Consider the following 13,079-nt stretch of genomic DNA (forward strand, 5'->3'; position numbering starts at 1 on the left):
CCTACTCTTCCAGAGGCCCTGAGTTCAATTCCCAGCAACCACATAGTGGCTCACAACCATCTGTAATGAGATCTGGTGCCCTCTTCTGGCCTGCAGACATACAGAATACTGTATAAATAATAAATGAACAAATTAAAAAAAAAAACAACTACCTCACTAGAAAAGAAAGAATGGCTATTCTCAAGGCCTGGTCAATTCAGCCCTTCATTAGGCGGCAGTTCTGATAACCGGAAGGCTAACCATGTCCTCACAAACAGAGATGTCTTTCCACCAAGGCTAACTTAGTGGCATCACTGCTAAGTATCCCCAAAATGTAAAGTCCTCCAGATGAGCCATTTACTCAGAAGGAGCAGTCTGGTGACTACTCACAATAGAGATGTTAGCAATTTGTCACACTCCTCAGAAGAGACATTGATTGTGCTTGTATGTGATTTCCTATCACACTGCTGCCAATGCAATGGCCTGTGGACTTACTTGTGTGTTCACAAGACATCCAACTCAACAGTACCTCAGATGAATGATTAGCTGGGCTCCTGTGTTCTTAAACACGCTCTCCCCATCTTCCAAAAGTAACCGGTTCACATTATGGTAAAACAGCCCATAACCGCATGGGCCATGCTCCCACAGGGAACTGCCCTGTTGGAGAGTTGGGCTACTGTTGTGGAATGCAGCTTATGAGCTGAACTAGCATTGGACACAGCACTTTTCACAACCAACACTAATGATTTCTCTAGATTTTGTTTTCTCTAAGACTAATAAAGGTTCTGGTCCAGAGAAAGAGTGCTTCTGCTAACAGAATCAATAATGCTATTTTGAACTAGAAGCTAAGATTGCTATCTGGTTCATCATGGCAGAAAAAAAGCAAAAGAGACTTAACAGTTATCAAGAAGGTATATGTGAGCCGGGCGGTGGTGGCACACGCCTTTAATCCCAGCACTAGGGAGGCAGAGGCAAGCAGATCTCTGTGAGTTCGAGGCCAGCCTGGTCTACAAGAGCTAGTTCCAGGACAGAAACCAAAAAAAGCTACGGAGAAACCCTGTCTCAAAAAATTTAAGAAAATAAAAGAAGGTATATGTGTATGTAAATATATATGCATATATATTTATAAATTATAATATTTAGTTATATATAAAACACACAAGCACACACATATGTATATATATGTGTGTGTGTGTATATATATATATATATATTAGTTATAGTTGAATCCAGAATGAGCACAAAGAGCAATTTGTCTTTAGGAGAGATGTGTATTCTGTGTTTATGACTCTACTGTCATGATGCTTTATAATTTCTACATACAGACAACTGGGCTAGGCCATAAAAGATTAAACTCTCCACGATGAGGGTAAGAATCAACCCACCAAGCAAAGAATTCTAGCTAACAATACCACTTTTGGGTATATATCCAAAGGATGCTCAATCATCTCACAAGGACATGTGCTCAACTATGTGCATAGCAGCATTCTTTGTCATAGCCAGAACCTGGAAACAACCTAAACTCCCCTTGACTGAAGAATGGATAAGGAAAATGTGGTACATTTACACAATGGAGTATTACACAGCAGAGAAAAAAATGACACCTTGAAATTTGCAGGCAAATGGATAGAGCTAGAAAACATCATATTGAGTGAGGTAACCCAGACCCAGAAAGACAATTATCATATGTACTCACTCATAACATAAAGCAAAGAAAACCAGCCTACAAATCACAATTCCAGAGAACCTGGACAACGATGAGGGCACTAAGAGAGACATGCATGGATCTAATCGTGGGAAGTAGTAAAAAACAAGATCTCCTGAGTAAAATGGGAGCATGGGGACCATGGGAGAGGGTTGAAGGTTACTATCCCTTTTAGTTCACTTAGTGTGGCCTATATGTACATGGGTGTGGGGTAGCCACTGGGGCATAAGCAATCTACCAGCTGTAACAGACCTGGCAAAAATGAAGCTCTTCTCAAAAGACACTCGTGTCTCTCAATCTGACTATCAGACTTGAAGCAAAGGACCTCAAAGAAAAGGGAATTTCCCTGGGAATCTCATGCTAGGAGAAGGAAAAGGCTCCAGCCAGAGGGAAAAAGATTTCACACAGTTCTAACAGACTGTCAGGCTGTCTTACAGGATGATGCTGAAGTGCAGATAATGATAGGTCAGTGGTGACCAGGAACATACCATGACATGGACTACATAGAAGTACATATCCTTGGCCTCTATTTAAGCTGAAATCTCACTCCAGGACTCTGAAGAAGGGGTTGGGGCTTGGTTGGACATTACATTTCCCTGTTTCCCATTGGCCACATTGAATAAATATTTCCCCTTTTCTATTTAAAAAAAAAAAAAGAACCGTGGCTAGCTGAGGTCATGGCCATTTGGAATGATAACCCAAGATCCTCACTTGGAGCATAGCTAAATAGCTATGATCCAGTATTACTGCTTAAAATTCAAACTAACAGTATCAGCAGTAAGAAATATTTCTCTTTTTCATGTAGAAGCAGGCTGGAAGGGGTAATACAGAACTATATGATAATTGCACGCATGTTCCCTACTATCCAGTCCAGGATTCACTAGATGTGGCACTCAAAACTTACTTCCAGGGCCCCTGCTCCATCAGCATTCAAAGCAGCAGGTGAGAGAAGGAGAGAGTAGGAGAGAGCCCCCCACCTCCTTGACTATTTCTACCAAGTTTTCTTTATCCTTTTCTTTATTTTGCCAAAAGTTAATCACATGGCCACTCCTAGAAACAAGGAAGGTCAGAAAATACAGTCCCTCGGCTCGGAAGCACTGCTGCCCTGAATAAAGTCTGGTGTGAAGACAAAGTCAAAGTTGAAAAGGCAACCATTAGCCAATGCTTTTGGTCAAGGCTTCTTGGTATTCCCTTGCCCTGCTCTGTTCTCTACCTAGATGGGCACAATGTTAGTTGGTCAACTTAATATTTAACCCACAATTTAAACAACAAACAAGCTAAGTCACAGTAAAATTAAAAGGTCAGCTACCACTCAGAGGTTTAAGCTTGACGGTAGGTTACCTTTCTGAAGAAGCGCCATGGAGGACTAAGTGCATCAGTTGGGGGGGGCATTCTTTAAACTATCTGTACAATAAAAACTAGGGGTACAGTAAATTCAGGCAAAGGGCATGCTACATTTTGTCTTGCAACATTTCATGTCTTCTTTGGGGATATTTCTTTCTCTTACTCTATGAAACATATCAGTTTATCAACCAACTGACCAAAGAGTGGCCAAGACTTATGCAGGGCTGATCACAATACACACTGCTAGCACACAGGGGAGCTCATATGGATCAAGTTTATGATGCAAGAAAGGTCAGACTGCCTCCCATAGACTCTGAAGCTAGAGGATCCATCCAAGGATTAATCCAGCCAGAGGCAACACTTCTGACCCAGTGCTGCCCATAGACATTGGTCATTTTTGCTTCTGGTTTCCCTACCATGTCCTCATCCCCATTTGAGGTTCCAAGGCCCGATTAGCTCCTCCTTGTCAAGTCATGCCAAGTCAATTTGTTTATAACTAAAACATGTTGACAATCCTATGTACTATGCTTGAGAGACTAGAAACCCTGAGCTTTCAGTCCTACCCAGGTGAGCACTTCCAGCTCTGGCTCTGGTATCCGCCTTCCTTATCGGTACTTGATCCACGTCTGATTGCATTTTAGACATCTCGTCATGCCCCGAACACTTCACTAAGGACACAAATTTTTCTCTGTGCTCTCCAAACATCCTCCCCCACAAATAGCCCCTGCTACCTCAAGAAACAGCCACTCAGCTTACTTCAGGTTTGTTCTCTATAACCATCAAGTTCTCTCAGCCCCACTTCATGAAAGGACTTTGAACCCATTCTTTCCTCTTCATTTCCAGAGCTACTGCCTAAATTCATACCCCACCTCACCCTTTGGTCCCCAACAACATCTCAATGTCAGGAACCTAAGACTTCTCAGTTCATTATCTTTGAGCTCAGAACCACTTGCCTTTCTTGTGTTGTCATCATTTAAATTTTAAACGTTTTAATCATAACATGTATGAAATATTTTATTGCACTGACAGTTTTATATGTCTTTTATTTAACTAGAAATCTTGGTAAGGAGTAGGCCAATGTGACTGACTTGGTATCTGGTGGGTTTTATATTCTCTATGATAAGCACAGAACCTGGCCATTAGGGGACACATTGAACTAGCAGCTAAGAAAGAAATTAATGAAGCAGTCTTCTTCTAGGTCTCTCTGCACCCAGCTTATCTTTTCTACAATTTATGATCTCCACAGCTGCTAAAGCCAGCTTTTTAAAGGCCGCATCTGGTCAGAGATCTCTTACTGACAGTGGGATAAGATTTTATCTTCTTTTATTTTATTTATGTTGAGTTTTTGAGACAGGGTTTCTCTGTGTAACCAGGCTGGCCTTGAAGTCACAGAGATCCATCTGCCTCTGCCTCCCAAGTACTGGGATTAAAGGCACACACTGTCAACACTCAGCTAAAATTATATCTTCTTAATGAAATATAAAGATTACCCCAAAATCTGGCCTCAACTTCTCCTTTATCTCTTAAATCAACTTTATTTGGTTCGCAGACATTTCACTACCAGTAGCCAAAATCTAAAGACAGTCTCAATATTCATGCACAACATATAGGTAAATAAACTGCTTTGTGTCAGTTCAGTAGACAAGCCTGTCCTGAATGGTTTCCTGTCAATCTGAGAAGAGGTACCTCAACTGATAAAATGCTTCCATCATATTACCTGTAGACAAGTCTGGGGAGTATTTTCTTGATTAATAACTATGTTGGAGAACCCAGACCACTGTAAGCAGTATCATGCCTGTGCAGGTGGTCCTAAATTATACAAGAAGCAGGCTGAGCCAGGTGTGTTGCCTTGGCCTTTAATCCTCAGGAGTCAGCGGCAGGCAGATCTCCATTAGTTCAAGCTGGCTATACACGGATACCCTATCTCAAAAAATGAGAAAGGAAGACACAAGCAAGCAAACAGGCTGAGCAAGCCATGAGGAGCAACCTAGTAAGCAGCACCCCTCCATGGCTTTTGCTTTAGGTTCCTGCCTTGAGTTCCTGCCCCGACTTCCCTTCATGATGGGCTGTAACTTGCAAGCTGAAATAAACCCTTTCCTCCCCAAGTTGCTTTTGGTTATGGTGTTTTATCATAGCAACAGAAACCTATCTAAGAGAAGTTACAAACAGGAGTATTTAGCAATAAATGAAATGTAGTTGTTGCTTATGCTCTGTCCAGTTTTCTGGTTATCTGCAGTAGAGGAGCAAGTCTACAGTCCATCATTACTTGCTGCATCATGGAGCAGACATCTGTGGCCTCTTCTTTTGCTTCATCCCATTCCATGTTTGCCCTACATCACTACAAAGTTTCCTAGGTTTTCCAAGCAATTCTTGTGTCTATATTTTCCTGCTTCAGTTATTTCCTTCTCATCCAACACAAGCCAATTTTCAGGTCACTTTGCCTTTAGAAATCTTCAGTTTCACCAGAAAGACATTGCTTTCTGCTTGTCTGCTCGGCACACTAGTCACACATGCCACATTTCTCTCAAGGCACTCTGAAGCTCGGCTTGTGTTCCCGCTGAAACAGATTTCCAATAGCAACGACAGCTGCTACCGTTTGGAGATCAGCTATGTGCCAGGCACTGTTCTAAATACTCGATCTACAGTAACTCTTTTACTCCCATAAAACCCTGACTTAAGTGCCACTCTTACCCAGGCCAGGGCACAGGGAGCTACAGTAAACTGCCTGAGAGTTCGGGGAGGTGGGGGGAGCAGGGTGCAAAGCCAGGCCGAGTCGGGAGCTCCTGCTCACTGCACCTCTCATGAATTCCTGGATGGCAACAACTGCGTCTTATTCATGTTTGTACACCCCATGCCCAGAGAACCTCAAATATTTGTGGAATGAATTAAAATTTATAATTTTCTCCTAGTCATCCAAGAAAAGTTCTTTGTAAGTAATAAAGGTTTTTAGTCAGTAATTACAGAACTGAATCTAGAAAGGGTCTTTCATAAACATGGAAGACTAAAATTAAATTTCTAATAACAAATTGAAAGAATGCTAAAGAATTTCACCATATTAAAAAAACAAACAAAAAGAAATAAAACAAAACAAACAAATTAAAAAAAAACCTAATGAGTTCTCTAGACAGCCAAGTAACTAAAGTGGAGGGGAACAAACTGTCTTTTCTAAGGAATCAATGACCCCTAAGAGACTACAGCTATACTTTTCTCCTATAACAGCATACTAATGAATCCCACCATTCTGAATCTATTAGAGAGCAGAGTGTTCTGAAGGCAAAAGCAAAAAGGCAAAGTATTTAAACAAATGTTTAATCCTAAAAGCCCAATCTGTCCAGAATAATCCAAGAAAATAAAGCCACATCACTAAAAGAAGCCAGTGGCGTTTGCACAACACTTTGAGCAGTCCCACAGCAAGAGGCATCCGTGCCATCTTTTAAACCACCAACTACTGCCCACTAGATCTCAGAAGCATCTAGGCTATCACTAATCAACAGTTGCTCCAGTTTGTTTGGCCTATTTTCACCGTGATATACACGATAGCCAAAACCAACTTGGGAATAACAGGGTTAGTTTCCTTTTATACTTCCAGGTAACAGTTAATCAATCACCGAAACCCAGCACTCGGGAGGCAGGAGGCGAATCTCTGTGAGTTCGAGGCCAGCCTGGTCTACAAGAGCTAGTTCCAGGTCAGGCTCCAAAGCTACAGAGAAACCCTGTCTCGAAAAAAGAAAAGAAAAGAAAAGAAAAGAAAAGAAAAGAAAAGAAAAGAAAAGAAAAGAGATAATGAAGGCATGCTGTTTACTGGCTTACTTACAAGTTAGTTGCTAGCTAGCTTGCTTGCTTTTCTCCTTCTGTTTTTTTCTTGTTTGTGTTTTGAGTCAGGGTCTCACTATGTAGCCTTGGCCATCTTGGAACTCACTAAGTAGACCAGGCTGGTCTTGAACTCACAGAGACCTGCCTGCCTCTGCCTCCTGAGTGCTGGCATTAGAGGCGCTCCGGGATAGCACTGAGTTGTCTATAGTGTGCTGGCATGAATCATCAATCAAGTCATGAGCACAAGCTAATCTGATCAAGGCAATTCTGCAATAGAGGATATCTGTCTCAGTGACTCCAGGTTGTGCCAAATTGGCAATAAAAACTAACTAGCACAGTAGTATGTCAAGGAAACTTACAAAAGCTAAAAACACTTAAACATAAATGATCCACACAGAAATATTGATTGAAGTATTTATTATGCACAAGTGAGTACTTCATTGAATTATACAGGCAACAATGAAACCACAGGGCACAAGTTGTATTGGCAGGAAGGGACAGGTTGGCTCACTGTGGCTACCTTTAGTTTCTCCTACACTAATAATCTACCTGGGCATTCCTATAGACCACTGTCCAGCTTGGATAGGTCCACAGCCCCTCATCCAAAGACCCTTGTCTTAGCCACTGTTCTACTGCTGTGAAGAAACAGCATGATCATGGCAACTCTTATAAAAGAAATGAGTTAACTTGCTTGCTTACAGTTTCAGAAGTTTCATCTACTATCATCGTGGTGGGAAGCATGGCAAGAACAAAACAGCACTCACAGCACTGGGGCAAGAGCTTAGAGCTACATCCAGATCTACAGGCCTGGCATGAGCTTTGAAAACCTCAAAGCCCATCCCCAATGACACACTTCCTCCAAAAGAGCCACACCTCCTAATCCTTCTCAAATAATGCCACTCTCTGATGACTAAGTATTCAAATATCTGAGCCTATGGGGGCATATTCAAACCACCACACCTATGAAACAAGTATCTTTCAGAATGTAACTCTTTTTAGAATTTAGGAAAGTGCTTTAATTCTATACTCCAGCAAGACTAAGCAGATCTGTAGTCAAACATTAATATTTTTGCAACAAAATGAATATTCACATTCACTGGGATGAATAAAAGGTATATGAATAAAAGTCTCATTTCCATTTAGATCAGGTTATGAGTCTGAAAAATACATTATTTTCTGAGCTTTTATGGTTTTTTGTTTAGTTTTATTTGCTTGGTTTTTCAAGGCAGGGTTTCACTGTGTAACAGCCTTGGCTGTCCTGGAACTCACTCTGTAGACCAGGCTGTCCTCAAACTCACAGATATCCACCTGCTTCTGTCTCCCAAGTGCTGGAATTAAGGGTGTAAGCCACCAACATCTGACTGCTTTTCAGATTTTTAAATTGTGGCAGAAGAACCATATTCATTGCACCACTGCATTTGATTTTTTTCACTGAGAAGGGCTTTCTTACAAAATAAATCCAGGTCCAACAGAAGTTTTCAGACAGTTTAGGACTGGCAACACGATTGGAAATCATCTTGGGAAACCCCTTACTTCACTGTTTAGTGACTGAAAACCCAGAAAAGTGAAATGAGTTGCTGGTGTCATATGCTGTGTACCTATGGAACTGAAATTAGAAACACAAGTCTACGGTCTCCCCTTCTCTTCTCCTCCCTCCTAGTCCCATCTCATCCTCACTACACCTTGATTTGAAGTGATATATCTCTAAGTTTATTTTTTAAATACTGAAATAATTATAGACAACAAGTAGCAAAAATAGGATAGAGTTCTCTGTACCTTGGACACAGCTTCACTCAACAGTGACAAAATTATTACTGCATTATACTTGTAGCATAATACAACTACCCTAAATCAACTTTATTCTGTTTTCGTTTTCAGCAGCTTCTCAATCTTGTGTTCAGTTTGTGCAGCTTTATTCCTTGTCTAAACTCATGCAGCCACCATCACAAGACTCCAAACTGGCCCATCAGCATGATCCAGTTCTTCATCGTTTTATTCCTCCCTTCTCCCAACAATGTCGCCTAACTAGAAATGTCGCTTATCTGTTCGCCATCTCTACTTTTTTTTTTTAATGATCTAAATGCTAGTTTGGCTTCTATTGCTGCGATAAAACACTGACAAAAGACAACTTACTGAGTAATGATGTATTTGACTTGCATTCCCCAGTTGTAGTCCACTGAGGGAAGCCAAGGCAGGAGCCTGGAGACAGGAGCTAATGCAGAGACTATGGATGTCTGCTGTTCATTAGCTTGCTCCCACTGGCTTGTTCAGCCTTCTTTCTTATACAACCCAGAACCAGCTGCCCAGGGTGTACGATCACCCAGTGGGCTGGGCCCTCCCCCTCCCACATCAATCATTAATCAAGAAGATATGCCATAGTCTTGCCTACAAGCCAATCTAATAGAAGCATTTTCTCAATTGAGGTTTCTTCCCAGATGACTCCAGCTTGTGTCAAAGTGACCAAAATACTAATAATATTAAAAAAAACACATTGTATAAATGGGATTATACATAATATAAACTTGTGGAACTCAGTTCTTTAAAAAAAAAACAGTGTTAGAAAGCTGGGTATGGTGGCTTTAATCTCAGCACTTAGGAAGCAGAGGCATGAGAGTTCCAGGCCAGCCTGGGTAACAGTGTAAAACCCTGTCTTCAAAATCACCAAATAACTACCCTTTGATGAAATGCACGACCTGTCCCCACCAAAGTGTCTCTAGTTCAGTAGTGCTAGCATAACTGCTCTTCAGTTTCTACCCTTTTCCTCTTGAGTTTGACTCCTGTGATGCTCATGTAGGCAGAATCACACAGAATGCATGTTTATAGGTTGTTCATTTCATTTAGCATACAGTCTCACGGTTCAGCTGTTGTAAAATATGCAGTTGTTTTTCCAAGGTTGGTTAACATTCCATTTATGTATAAACTGCATTTCATTGATGCACTCACCACTGATGAACGCATGAGCTGTTCTACCTTCTGGATATGGTAAACAATGCTATAAACATAAATATATAACTATCTGAGATCGTTTTAAAAATCTTTCGGAAAAATATTTAGAAGTAGAATGGCTGAGTCACATGGTGACTCCTAACTTTCAAATAAAAAGTAGTGTTTGTGTTTGGGAAGGCACATATATGTTCAAATAGATGTGCACACATGTGGAGGCAAGAGGTGCACACTGGGTGCCTCCCCTGATCTTGCTCCACCTTATACTGAGACACGCACAGTCTCCCATTGAACTCGCTGAACTCAATTTGGGTCTCACTGAACTCATTAGTGATATAGGCTGGTTGGCCAATGGGATCAAAGGGTTGGCCTGTCTCCATATTGCACTTCAACACTCGGGTTACAAAATCCACTTATACAACTCTTGGTGGCAGCTGTTTGGTGGGTACTTGGAATCTAACCTCAGGTGCTCAAGCTTGCACTGTAGGCAATTAATGACTCAGACATCTCTGCAGCTCCACCAAATATGGTGTTATATGAATTATAAATGTATTTTATAAATTTTATAAATGTACTACAAATAAATACAAATGGTGTAAAATGTATTGTTACATGTATTAGTTTGGTCAAAGATTCACCAATGAATGACATTGGGTTGGTCCGGTTGGGACTATTCCAAGTACCCATGCTGAAAGTAACTTCTTCTTAATTATCAACACTTTGCTGACAAGACTTTGGCAAACTTACAGCCAACTTTTAACATTATAAACATCCCTGTATAGGTTCTGATATTGACACGATGATTTCTTTGGGATAAATGTTCATGAGTTGGATCAATGAAATGTATAATATATATTTAATCTTATAAGAAACTGCCATTTTCCATATTGGTCATACCAATTTACATTCCTATAAGCAATGCGTGCAAAATCTGTTTTTTTCTGTCTCTTCTCCAGACTGTGGCATCGCCAGTGTTTATTTCACTCCTTCTCATAAGCACGTGAGAGCATCTCACGGTGACGGAAATCTGCATTTCTCTAAGAGCTAATGGTGTTGAACAATCCCACCTCCCAACTTTACGTCCAACTGCATTGTTTCTTTTTCCACTGCAGAGTTTGAGACAAGGTCTCTCGTTTAGCCCAGACTAGCTGACCAGCAATCCATAGGAATCCCCAGTCTACATCCTCCGTGCTGGGATTACAAGCCTCGAGCCTTTAGACATGGTTGCTGGAGACCATTCCAGGTGGCTGTGCTGGCACAGCGAGCGCTGTACCGGCAAAGACATCTCCCCATCTTGCAACTTCTCTTTCCGTTTGAAATAAACTACAAACCACGAGGTATGAGTTGTTTTTTAAATGATAAAGTTTTTTTCTTTTTTTTTTTAATTCTAAGGGCAGGTTTAACGCTGGTCCAGCATCAAGAGGTAAAAGCCTCATGAGGATAATGACTTTTACCCGGATAGTGCTATACCTGGATATTTGTTAAGAGCTGTCTACTTTGTCAGTCTGTCTCTCCCGTCTTAACCTTTCTGTAGGTGAACACTTTAATAGTGAGGAAATGAAAATTGATCTATTCCACTTTTAAAATCTCACATCTTGAGTGTGACTAAATAAACACACGTCTCTGATATCTTCACAGAAGCATGTGCACCTCTATTAGTTACGAGAAACTGTGAAAAACATCCCCAAGGTTTTCTCTTAAGAAAACCATTTATCCACTGAGCTGAGCCAAATAGAATAATGTTTTTTTTTAAAGACACCAAAGAGAAGGAGAGAAGGGATAAAAGAACTGACCAGGCCCAGAGCTAGCTTGAGTGTTCTACCAGGAAAAAAGAAAAAAAGACGACGGGGCACGGGTAATAAAAGAACTAGCTGGGAACAGAGTTAGCATGAGTGTCCTGATCATATCATAACAGCAATAAAAAAGGCGCGTGGGTACGGGTGGGTCGGTGGGTCGCTCACCTGGCAGTGGTAAGCAGAGGGTGCTGAGTTCCCACCAGCTTGCGCACCTGCATGGCGATGTTGCTGAGCTCGTCACTCAGCAGGCAGCGCAGGCTCATGAAGGAAGCGGGGTAGCCCACGATCTTTTCTGCCTCTGACACCACCTGGTTCCAATGGGCTGGAGACCTGGAGGAGTGAGCACGCCTGGAGACTACTGAGGAGATGGTGTCGGGAGCCCCGGAGCACCACCATTGGCGACGTGGGGGACCAGCCGCCCCGAGATAACCGGACAGGCGCAACAGCAGCTTCCGAAGGCTCATAGTGTGAATCTGAGAGGGTCAGGGACCTGGGGAAGGTGTCCAGAGATGGCACAGGAAACAAGGGCTGAAGAGGAACTTTCAGATTCTAAAACTCAACGGCGATTCCAGACTCTCGGAGAAATGTGGCTTTCCGGAGCCGTAACCGGAACTAAAGTTTGCTGCTTCTGCAAACCAACCTGGCGGGACCGCAGCCGCAGTCCCAAAACTACACTGGCCACCTGTGGTAAATAGCGCTACAGTCACAGGCTACACGGAGAACACCATATTGGAGGCATGGAATGCGGCCTGCCGTACAGACAGGGGCGGACTGATGAGCGGCAAAGAGTACGCCTTACTTTACGGCACCACTGGGACCGCCCCAGAGGGGCGTGGCTTTGGCGGTGACCACGGTGCGAGGGAAATGGCTGGAAGCTTCTGCCGTGGACTTCAGTGTCCCGCCCGGCGGGGATGTGGTAGGCTCTCCAGCCTCCTTTCTAGCCCTGGATCTGGGAGGATTCGGGGTCGCCAGAACGTTTCCCCCAGCCCGGCGCAGAGTGAAGCTTACGTAAATAAATATGTCGTGAGTCGAGCCGGCGTCTGCAGTGAGGTCGTGGGACCGTGGCTCGGGCTGGCGGGGTCGCCTTTCGCTTCTGTCCGCCTTAGGCCCTGGAGTGGGGGGCGAGGACCCTGGGGGTCGCCCCTCCTGCTGGGAGTCGTCTGCGCCGCGGACCCCCGCAGAGCTGGGACGCAAATCGCTCGGTCCCCTCAGCTCTGGCCGACGTGTCCAGGTTTCTCCTGTGAAAAAACCAGACAGAAGCAACTTTGCCTTCTGCACAAGGATGCTGCGAGGATGGAAAATTCACTGGCCTGACTGCATTTCACATATTGGCTCTCTCAATCTTTTGTTGCATTTTCAGGATACTACTATTCCCTGCATTATGGGAAAACTGAGTGATGCACAGCCGAATTGTAAATTACTATGGTCGGTTTAAGCAAGGGTGTGAACCCAGGCCTCATGCATGAAGCTAGTGCTTTGAGCCACCTACCAGTCAACAA

At 42.8% G+C, this 13,079-nt stretch overlaps 1 protein-coding gene across 3 annotated transcripts in view; it reads right to left on the reverse strand.

Annotated features, from left to right (window-relative positions):
* The window catches only part of Pdss2 (decaprenyl diphosphate synthase subunit 2), a 242,778-nt gene extending 230,439 nt beyond the window's left edge, over positions 1-12,339 (reverse strand). For 2 of the 3 annotated variants that reach the window (XM_075944547.1, XM_075944538.1), the window contains exon 1: positions 11,746-12,339. In XM_075944547.1, the coding sequence (XP_075800662.1) occupies positions 11,746-12,044 (299 nt within the window). In that variant the 5' untranslated portion in view covers positions 12,045-12,339. The remainder of the gene's footprint in view (positions 1-11,745) is intronic. The other variant, XM_075944537.1, reaches the window with a different exon arrangement.
* Positions 12,340-13,079: the final 740 nt, after the last annotated feature.

Source organism: Microtus pennsylvanicus, chromosome 1, assembly GCF_037038515.1.
Source record: "Microtus pennsylvanicus isolate mMicPen1 chromosome 1, mMicPen1.hap1, whole genome shotgun sequence".
In the NCBI taxonomy this organism is placed as follows: domain Eukaryota; kingdom Metazoa; phylum Chordata; class Mammalia; order Rodentia; family Cricetidae; genus Microtus; species Microtus pennsylvanicus.